The sequence below is a fragment of the Lynx rufus genome, unplaced genomic scaffold, assembly GCF_022079265.1.
Source record: "Lynx rufus isolate CCGP_SWC_20201006 ecotype Redwood Valley unplaced genomic scaffold, mLynRuf1.p SCAF_33, whole genome shotgun sequence".
Classification (NCBI taxonomy): domain Eukaryota; kingdom Metazoa; phylum Chordata; class Mammalia; order Carnivora; family Felidae; genus Lynx; species Lynx rufus.
Genome location: NW_025814849.1, coordinates 3,622,371 through 3,633,252, shown reverse-complemented (window position 1 = coordinate 3,633,252; position 10,882 = coordinate 3,622,371). Strand labels below are relative to the sequence as shown.

Genomic DNA, 10,882 nt, shown 5'->3' with positions numbered 1-10,882 from the left:
GGTGCGGTTTCGGGAGAAAGCCTGTCCAAGGTGTCAGTACCTAAAGCTCCACCCAGTTCCTCTCTGCGGCCGGGCTGAACTACTCACCAAAATGTTCACGATTTTTAAAAATACATAAAAGGAGGGGCGCCTGGGTGGCGCAGTCGGTTAAGCGTCCGACTTCAGCCAGGTCACGATCTCGCGGTCCTTGAGTTCGAGCCCCGCGTCGGGCTCTGGGCTGAAGGCTCAGAGCCTGGAGCCTGTTTCCGATTCTGTGTCTCCCTCTCTCTCTGCCCCTCCCTCGTTCATGCTCTGTCTCTCTCTGTCCCAAAAATAAATAAACGTTGAAAAAAAAATACATAAAAGGAGGAGCGCCTGGGTGGCTCAATTGGGTCTCCGACTTCGGCTCAGGTCATGATCTCAGGGTTGGTTCATGGGTTCGAGCCCCGCGTCGGGCTCTGTGCTGACGGCTCCGAGCCTGGAGCCCGCTTCGGATTCTGTGTGTCTCTCTTTCCGTCTCTGCCCCTCCCCCGCTGGAGCTCTGTCAGACTCTCAAAAATAAACATTAAAAAAAATTTTAAAAACATAAATGAGTATGAAAGCACAAAAGCAGAAAAACATTAGCAAGAAGGGACGAATGGCACATCTGCTTGAACAGGCAAGACGAACCCAGAGCACAACTTGGCCAACCCCGACCCCTGGCCCCCCTCCACCCCAGATCCCTCGGCTTCCTCACTCAGGCCCCGCCCCACCGTCCCTCCCCCACCCCTTCTATCTCCCGCCCCACAGGCCCCGCCCCTCCACAGGGCCCGCCCCCTTCCCTTCCGGCTAGGTCTGTTCCCGCCCCACCAGGCCCCGCCCCCCACAGGCCCCGCCCTCTCCCTCTTCCGGCGCCGTGTGTCCCCCGCCCCGCAGGCCCCGCCCTTCCCCCAGGCCCCGCCTTCTCTCCCCCCAGGCCCCGCCTTCTCCCCGCCCGGCCTCGTCGGTTCCCCGCCCCACCAGGCCCCGCCCGGCCCCGCCCCTCCCCTCCGGCCGCGGCATTCCCGCAGGAAGGCTCCCGCAGGCTGCGTGGGCCCGGGCGCGGCGCGGCCGGGCATGCGCAGAGCGCACGGGCGCGGTTGCCGTGGCAGCGCCGGCCCGAGGGGAGGGCGGCGGGAGGGCGCGGTGCGGAGCCGGCGACCGGCAGGCTGAGGCGGCGGCGCGTCCACCGAGAGCCCGCGGCGGCCGGAGGCGGCGCCGGGCAGGCCTGAGCGGCGGGGCGCGGCGCCCGGGCCCGTGGGGATGCGGGACCGGCTGCCGGACCTGACGGCGGTGAGCGGCGGGCGGGCGGCAGATAGCGGTTCGGGCTGGGCGCGGCGGGGCGGGGCGGGGCGGGGCGCGGGGGGCTCGGGGCGGCCGGAGGTGGGGACGGAGGGGAGAGTAGCGGGCGGGGGGCGCCGGGCTGGGCAGGACTCGCGGGGAAGGATGGGGCTGTTCGGGATGGGCGGAGGTGAGGGGGAAGAGCAGGGCAGGGGGGCGCCCGGGGTCGCGGCGCTGGCCCACCCCGCCGCCGCCTCGTGGGTCGCTGTCTCCGCCGTGTCCACGACGCCCCCACGGCCGAGAGACAGGAACGCTTGTTGCCGTCGCTGACAGGCAGGGAAGCGGAGTTTTTGAGAGTACAGTTTGCCCGGGGGTGGGGTGGGGGGGCACGGGGCAGTGGCCGGGCCTTGAACCCCCTTTTCTGAGCCCCTCTCTGCTGCTTCCCCGGGCTGAAGTCGCCCCGTCACATCGCCCTGTCTGATCCTGATCCTTTGCACAGCACTTACGACAACCAGAAACTACTCGGCTCTGGTCGGTCCGGCCCTAGGGTGTGGATGTCAGCTCCCGGAGAGCAGGGGCCTGTCGCCTTGCCCGCTGTCCGGTCGCTGGGGTCTTGCTCGGGACCCCGCACGTGGTGGGGGAGATGCACACGGTGCCCCCTGCCTGTGGGCGCCTCACAGCCCCGGGTGCTTGCGCTGAGCCGTGCCTGTGTTTGCCTTCCTTCCCACCCAGCACACCTGGCCGGTGGAGTGTGTGGTGCTCGGGGAGGAACCCAGCAAATGACCCTTCACTTGAGGGAGGGAGGGGCGTCCCCTTAGGCATGGGACGGATCTTTGATGCGCGGTGCCGAGTGCGGGAGAGGACAGCACCATGAATGACATGGCTGCGGTGACAGTCGAGTGGATGTTTATAGAATGTGGCGGAGTTGAGACATTTTAGGCCAACAGGTAATTACTACTTTTTTTCCCTTTAAAAACAGGACTGTTAATTAGTGCCGAGTGTTTCCAGGACACAGATAAAGCCTCTGCCCTCTGCAGCTGGGCAGCCTCAGAACAAGGTGCTGGGTCCTCTGTCCTAAGGCCTCCATTGCATGTAGTGAATTAGCTTCTTTGCTCCTAGAATGCAGCTGGTTCTATGGCATGCTTAGGAAAATGGAAGGAATCGTCACGGAAATGGTTATCTGTGTTCCGTGGATCACATGGGGAAGCCGGGTTCAAAAAGGCAATGAATTACCCTCCCTTGGAACCATCACCTTATGTTTTACTCTCCTTGCAAGAATGGTTCTTCGTAGTGATTTTTTTCTTCTTAACGGTCAGATGTTTTGACCTCTGCAGTTTGCAGATGAACAGCTGTTAAACGTAGCAAGTTCCCGCTCTCTCGCCCTGCAGAATGCCTTTCTGTGCCAGGAGGAGCTCAGGTATTTGTAAAGAATTGTTGAGTGTATCCGACAGGAGAACTGTAACTGTTGGCGGAAGGTCTCCAATTGTATCTAATACTGGGGGGTAGCTAAGAAAGGTCTGTCCCTAGAATATATATGTAGCTTTTCTGGGCCTGATTAGCAAAAAATAAATCAGGCGGTTATTTACCACTCTAGCCTTATGTATCCTGCAGGGCCTTCTCCTGCAGCACGTGACCTGTCCGGATCTAGAATTTCAGAGCTAGAAGTGGCCTTCTCTAGTCCAACACCGTCCTGCTCTAGATAAAGACACTGAGCAATTGTAGAACACATTACTGGAAGTTTCTACTTCTGGAGTTGTCTGATCTTGGGCAAATTATTTTTGAAACTCTCAAAACCTCAATTTTCTCATTCTTAAGATGGGGATGATAATCTCTCTCTTGCTTACTCATAGACATGGTTGTGAAACATAAAATTATCTCCCGTGTGTGACACTGGCAGAAGGTGGGACGACTGCCATGTAATTGTGAGTGCTGTTCATATTTATTAGTTTTTTTTTTCAACTTTTTTTTTTTATTTATTTTTGGGACAGAGAGAGACAGAGCATGAACGGGGGAGGGGCAGAGAGAGAGGGAGACGCAGAATCGGAAACAGGCTCCAGGCTCCGAGCCATCAGCCCAGAGCCCGACGCGGGGCTCAAACTCACGGACCGCGAGATCGTGACCTGGCTGAAGTCGGACGCTTAACCGACTGCGCCACCCAGACGCCCTTATTAGTTTTTTTAAATGTTTTCAGATAGTTATAAAAAACAAACTACTATGTGGAGTAAAAAATATTAATTTGAAACTGAATTTGACACGCGTGTAACTTTTAATATTTAAAAAACTCCGCTGGAAATTGTCAGAAATAAAAGTTAAACTTTTTCTTTCCTTAAGGAAATGTATGCTTTCCAAGTGGTTCTTGGAGTAGTTGAATGTTCATAAGCATGTTTCTAACCAGCTGGTGTTCTTTTCCTAGGTGAGCTTTAATTGGGTAGTTAAAATATCTCATCAACAGTGTCCAACCTGGCAAAATAGTTGTTATACCTCCAAAAAGTTTCCCTTTTTAGCTGTTGGTGCTTCTTCCCAAGAAGAAGGTTACCACTGGTAACCATTTGGAAGAGACCTAAACAGGAGTGTGTCCAGTTCAATTCGCCAAATACAGATGTAGCTCCTTCTCGCTAGTGATTCGCTTTTTGAGCAGCCAGTTCATTTGGGTGCAGGAAGTTGAAGTGACTTACCCAAGACCTCCTGGACTCTAAATCCGGAAAGAGTTGCTGATTTACCAAAAGCAGAACCACCAATCCAACAGACACGCCCCTGCGAGGTCCCGAGGAGGAGGTGTGCTACATGCATTAGAGGCACAAAAATGACTTGGGTGCCTGTGTGGAGCAAATAGCCAGGGGGAGGGGAGGGGAGGGGAGGGGGGGGAGGGGAGGGAGCAGGGTGAAACACATTTTAGGATGTAAGTAAATGAAAATGGAGTTTCTGTTCTAGGGGACGGTAACTCCAAATGCGTTTTGATTGCCTTTTTAAAAAAAGTTTGGGGGCGCCTGGGTGGCGCAGTCGGTTAAGCGTCCGACTTCAGCCAGGTCACGATCTCGCGGTCCGTGAGTTCGAGCCCCGCGTCGGGCTCTGGGCTGATGGCTCAGAGCCTGGAGCCTGTTTCCGATTCTGTGTCTCCCTCTCTCTCTGCCCCTCCCCCGTTCATGCTCTGTCTCTCTCTGTCCCAAAAATAAATAAACGTTGAAAAAAAAAAAAAAAAAAGTTTGTGTGTGGGGCGCCTGAGTCGGTTTGGCGTCCGACTTCAGCTCAGGTCACGATCTCGCGGTCTGTGAGTTCGAGCCCCGCATCGGGCTCTGGGCTGATGGCTCAGAGCCTGGATCCTGCTTCAGATTCTGTGTCTCCTTCTCTCTGCCCCTCCCCTGTTCATGCTCTGTCTCTCTCTGTCTCAAAAATAAATAAATGTTAAAAAAAAAATTAAAAAAAAAGTTTGTGTATGCAAATGGGTGTATTATAGTTAAGAATAGAGAAACTACGATTTCAACTGTGGGCATTGTTTAAAGGAAAATAAACACATGGCAGTTGTGTGCATTCATTAGTAGACCTGAGAGATGAGAAAATTAGTATTTTTAATCCCTGGATTCAGAGAGATGAACTGCAGGTGCAATTTTTACTTTATTTTTACTTTGAGAGCAAGTGCACATGTGAGTGGGAGAGGGGCAGAGAGAGAGAGAGAGAGAGAGAGAGTCTTAAGTAGGCTCCAGTGTGGAGCCCACTGTGGGGCTTGATCCTGTGACCCTGGGATCATGACCTGAGCTGAGATCAGGAGTCAGGTGCCCAACCAACTGAGCCACCCAGGTGCTCCTTTCTTAAATTTAATTTAATTTAATTTAATTTTTTATTTTATTTTATTTTATTTTATTTTATTTTATTTTATTTTATTTTATTTTATTTTATTTTATTTTATTTTATTTTATTTTTTGGAGACAGAGGGAGAGAGAGGCAAATACAGGTTTTTAAAAGGCAGGAAAAACAACCTAGATATTTTAAAAGTCCTTTATTTATTTTTAATGTTTGTTTATTTTTGAGAGAGAGAGATTGACAAAGCATGAGCAGGAGAGGGCAGAGACAGGAGACACAGAATCCCAAGCAGGCCCCAGGCTCTGAGCTGTCAGCACGGAGCCCGACACGAGGCTCAAACTCACAAACTGCGAGATCATGACCTGAGCTGAAGTCAGATGCTCAACCGACGGAGCCCCCTGGGCGCCCCTAAAAGTTATTTTGTGACAGCTCAGACTGCACATGTCCAAAGCATTGTATAGTAAAGGTTCAAATTCCCATTTATAATATAAGGCATTTTTTTCCCTAAATACTTCACTTAAAATGATAAGAATTTTATGGCATAATTTCCTAGATGTGTATGTTTATAGTTTAAACTTTTATGTTTTTTTCAGTCTTGCTGCCTTTTTTTCAAATGTTTATTTTGAGAGAGAGCGAGAGAGCACGCATGAGAGTGGGGGAGGGACAGAGTGAGGGGGAGAGAGTTCCAAGCAGGCTCCATGCCACCGGCATAGGGTCCCACGGGGGCTCGATTTCACGGTTCACGAGATTGTGACTTGAGCCAAGATCAAGAGTTGGATGCTCAACCGAGCCACCCAGCGTTCCCAATCCTGTCAGTTTTTAAAAAAAAAAAATGTTTATTTTTGAGAAAGAGAGAGGTCACGTGAACTGGGAGGGGCAGAGAGAGAGAGACAGAGAACCCCAAGCAGGCTCTGAGCTGTCAGCACAGAGCCTGACATGGGTTCGAACCCAGGAACCATGAGATCGTGACCTGAGCCAAAGTGGAACACTTAACCCACTGAGCCACACAGGTGCCCCCCAGATTAATACTTCTTGTTTGTAACTTCCAGTCTGTTGTGAATTTAGGGAAGAGAAAACCTAAGAGAACCAGTTCCTGAAAAACCAGTACATAAAAATGGGTTTCCTCTTCAGTGTGCACATCCCACAGGCCGCCTTAGTCCCGTCATCAGGGGCCGCCTGTGGTTCCCATGGTGGCCTTTGCACCTGCTGCCCGCCCGGATCCCCCTTCTTGGCCTGCCTCACACCTTCATTTGGTCTCAGTGCAGGCATCACCCCTGGGAAGTCTTCCTGTCCTCTCCCCTCTTGTGTCCCCAGAGGTGGCCGTCTTCCGTCTCTGAGCACCGGTGGGTCCTGTTTCCTCGCGGGCGTCACCCTTTCCGGGGCAGGGCTTGTGCACTCTGGTGCCTCAGTAGTTCCCTCCGGGCACCTGCTGGGTGTTGGGAAGATCCCAGGGTGAGGAATATGTAGGTGACCGTGGAACCTGTGGTCCTGAGGCTCTTTCTGTTGCCGGGGACACAAATCCATTAGCTACAGCAGAGAAGAGAAGGACAGCTATCTATTTTTTTAAATGTTTATTTTGAGAGAGAGATGGAGTGAGCAGGGGAGGGGCAGAGAGAGAGGGAGACTCAGACTCTGAAGCAGGCTCCGGGCTCCGAGCTGTCAGCACAGAGCCCGAGGCAGGGCTCGAACCCACGACCCGGGAGATCATGACCTGAGCCGAAGTCGGAATGTAACAGACTGAGCCACTCAGGCGCCCGGAGAGAGGGACGGTTATTATAAAGAAGGGCGGTGCCTCAGAACCAGAGGGCAGAATGTGCCTCGGGACCCCCTGAGGAGCGGAGCCAGGGATCGGCAGGCAGCTCACGGCTGCACCCGGGTCACGCCTGCTTTGTCATGTGCCCTTGTGCTTCTGGTGTCCTCTCTGTCCTTCCGTGTGTGCTCCCTCCGCCCTCCCCCTCGGGCTCCTGCCCCTTCTCTTCAGTTGCTCAGCTGACCCCATTGTCACAGCCTGGCGTGCGAGCCCTGAGCGGACAGACAGTGTCCTCGTGCCCCGGAAACTCAGGTGGAGGGTGGACAGGGGTCAGCCGAGGACACCCCTGCTCTGAAGGAAATCAAGCAGGGTGAGAGGCCCGTGGGTGGGCCCCTGAGGATGGGCGACCAGGGGAGGGTGTGTGAGCTGAGACTGGAATGAGCCGGAGCCACCAGTGGGGTCGCACGGGCGGGCGACCTCCCGGGTGGGGAAGGGCTGGTGCGAAGGGCGGATGGGGGGCTGGTTTGGTTGGTGGTGAGGCAGCGTCCCAGATAAGGGGAGACCCTTGAACATGGCACGCGAGGAAAAGGGTCAGATAGCAGAAGCATCTGCACGGTACAGTTCTGTCTATGTGAAGTCTAAGTACCTGTCAGAGGTATTTGTATGATGTTAATAGTGGAGACAAGTATGTAGCAAAAAGGGAAAACCATGAAGCAATGTGATGTCCTACCACAGGGCGTTGAAGTCTGATAGTATGAGTGTGAGAAAGGCCTGTTACGCTCAGCTCCAGAATTACAAACCGGCCAACAGACGGCTTTTACCCGTAATCACAGGTTCTTTTCTTTGACTCAAGGGATTTAAGTTTGAGAAAGAAGTTAATGTATTCTAGCAGCCAAGGGACAAGTGCTGTAGATATTTCAAGAAAATGTAATTTGTCTGCCCTCACTTTCGATCTGTGTGTGTGGAGAAAGAAGCCAGCGTTTCATCAGTTTGGATTCTCCCGATTTGTGATAACCCAGCTTCCGTCGAAGTCTCAACAGTGAGCGTTCCCGTGACGAGTTATTCACGGCTGTTAAACGGCTATTAAACGTGGAAGCTCCTTGCTCTCTGCTCCTGACGATAGTTGTCACAGAGGGAGAATTTTATTTTTAATGTAACCCTGCATTTAAGGAGACTTCTTTTGAAATGTAACGGGAACGGAAATGTTGGTATTTGAATGTTTGTCTTGCAATTTGACACTTTGGAAGTCGAGCCCGTCATATCGGAGAAGACTCCTACTGCCTCCGGTAAAGGCTTTGCCACAAATTGTAGCGACCGTCACACGGCGGCTCGTACGCGGTCCGTTCACCACCCACCTGGAGGGATGAACACGGGCGCGTGCAGACGGGGCCGTGATGCTGCTTAAATGAAACAGCAGTGTTTCGGTTGTCACTTTCTTTGTTCTTTTTTACGAATGGAAACGCTAAGACGGCATTAGGGAGCCTGTTAACTCTTACCGCGCGTTTTGAGAACTCTGGTTAGAAGTTAGAAATAGAAGTAAAGGGTTAAAAACGAGGCTAAAGGAAGAGGACGGAGAACGCGTTCCTGGTCCTCTGGCTCCCTCGAGGGCTGCAGGTGGAGACAGGGGTCCCCCGCCCACAGGGGTGGCCGGGAATGAAGAGCACGCAGGTGCGCGGGGTGCCTCACGGTGGCCCGCGCACTGCCGCGTGGGGTGTGCTCAGCTCTCAGCCTGGACAGGCGGCAGTGAGATGCGCGTTCCTCGGGCGTCAGGCTGGAAGCCTCTCCCTGAGCGCCGAGGTGCATAGCGGTGTCTCTCCCCCGTGGGAGGTGAAAGTTCCCTCGAGTTTTCTGCAGAATGGAACACACGGCGGCATCTTCTGCGAGGGATTCGCCTCAGGATGACCAAGTACCTCGGGTGGGGAGGGGGGAGGCGCACAGGTGAAGCAAGACGGGCTGCGGGTGGATGGCCGCCGAACCGTGTGACGGGTACATCGAGGGCTCACGGTAGGTTTCCTTCTGCTTTTGTGTGTGTTTGCGGTTTTCCATAACAAAAAGCAAAGCAGAATCCGGGCATCTGTGCGTCTAGAATTACTCTCAGAGCAGTGAGATGTGAGCGGCCCTGTGAGAGTGACGTGGGGGCAGGTAGAGGTGTTTCGCATCCCCCTGTACTTGGCGCCACAGGTGGAACAGCCAGCTGCAACTCCTAAATCGAGTTCGTGACGGTCCTCGCAGGCCAGCTACTTAGGTGATGCTATTTCGCGCTGATGTTCCTGGCCTCGAGCCGGACAAGACAGCCGGACAAGACAGCCCTTTTGAGACCCCACAGCTGAGAAGGCAAGACAATGAGACAAATAGTCACCAGGGAGTAGAGAGACACAGGGCCAAGTCCAGAAGAGTGGGGTATGGAATACACTTTCTCAAAGGCAAGGGGTGAGGCTGTCGCAGGGAGTCGGGAAGAGAGCCTGGTGGCCGGGCTTTGTCTGGCGTGGCGGCCGGGAGGGAAGCCCCCCTCCTCTGAGGGGTGGATGGTGAGATTGGTTTTTAACTTACTCATTTTATTTTGAGAGCGGGGGAGGGGCAGAGGGAGAGAGAGAGAACCCCAAGCAGGCTCCACACTCGGTGCAGAGCCCGACGTGGGCTGCATCCCACGAACCGTGAGATCGTGACCTGAGCTGAGACCCAGAGTCAGACGCTGAACCGAACGAGCCCCCCAGGCCCCCTGGATGGTGAATTTCTAAGAGCAAGGGTGTCTGGAATCAAATCGACGGGGCAGTCCCTCTGCCCTCAGTGCCTTGACCCCTTCCTGGCGGGACGGGCCCGTTTGCCCGGGTGCTGCAAGCTGGAGGTAAAGGGTCAGCACGGTGGGATTGTCGGTGGCCAGCTCTGTGGAGTCAGACAGACCCGGATCCGCAGAGCGGCCCTGTGGCTTCTGAGGACTCGGGCCCGAGTCCCTGAGCCACGCGGTCTGTGCTCCGGTGTGTGACGTGACGTGCTGACGTGGGCCGTGGGTGCCTCCCGCAGCCCCCGGTGCACCTGCCCTCCGTCCCGCTGGCAGCCTGCCTCTCCCTCAGGAGGGGAGGGGCCCGGAGGAGTGAGAGCTGTCGGTGGCTCCCCGAACGTTCTTTCGGCGGCTTGCCGGCTGATGGCCGCCGGAAGTGCAGCTTTGCTCACAACCGAGACCGGCTGGGATTCTGAAGCCTTTGTGGGTTCACGCGCCCCTGTGACACCAAGGCCCTCGGGTCACACGGGTCACAGGCTCAGGGCCTGCCGGTGAGCAGGCCGGAATAGTCCTGCTGACAGTAACGGGGAGTCGAGTTGATCGCTGAGCACGGTTGGTTAGAGCTGGCTGGTCCCAGCTCTGGGGGCCACAGGAGGTAGGTGGAGGCGTGGCGGCCGTGCTCCCCGGGCACCCGGGGGCTCCCCCTTGCCCTCGCAGCTGCTGGTGGGGCTGCTCGTCCTCGGGCACACCCTCGTCACACGGCCGTCTCCCCCGGGTGGCTGTCGTTTTTCCTCACACGGACACGAGTCACGTGGGGTGAAGGGCCCCCCCTGTTGCAGCATGACCTCGTGGCAACCAATTACCCCACGCGGACCCCTGTTCCCAATATGGTCCACGTGCTGAGGCCCTGGGGCCGGGCCTTCAACGCCTGTGCTTCTGGGGACACAGTTCAATCCGTAGTTCTTGTCCTGTTAACGCGGCACAAACACAACACTCTCAGCGCGGTCACCCCGGGCGTCTTTCTCAACAACTGGTGTCGTGTGAGAGCAGGGTGGTGGCTGTGTCCCACGCGGGACACGGCTGGGGGCCCCAGCTGGGAGTCAGGGTTGAGTGAGCCCACGCCTGTCTGCAGGGCGCCGCCCGGTGAGCGCCCTCCCCACCCCCCCCCAATGCTTCCCACAGTCCTGCTGTGGCTCGGGCTCCTACTGGCACCACGTGTCTTGCCTCCCTCCCTGGAAAATGGTTCTTCACGCACTGGAATGTGTCAGAACGTAACAGCGTTCAGCGTTCTGGAGTGTTCTAGCATGTTCTAGAATGCCCCACTCTGACCTGAGTCA

At 55.2% G+C, this 10,882-nt stretch overlaps 1 protein-coding gene across 4 annotated transcripts in view; it reads left to right on the top strand.

The window, feature by feature from the left end:
* Nucleotides 1–1,185: 1,185 nt before the first annotated feature.
* Nucleotides 1,186–10,882, top strand: part of STX2 (syntaxin 2) — a 36,123-nt gene continuing 26,426 nt past the window's right edge. For 3 of the 4 annotated variants that reach the window (XR_006964665.1, XM_047093225.1, XM_047093224.1), the window contains exon 1: nt 1,186–1,290. Coding sequence is in view for 3 of the 4 variants with exons in the window: in XM_047093225.1 (XP_046949181.1) it covers nt 1,261–1,290 (30 nt within the window). In the remaining variant the exon portion in view is untranslated. The remainder of the gene's footprint in view (nt 1,291–10,882) is intronic. The other variant, XM_047093226.1, reaches the window with a different exon arrangement.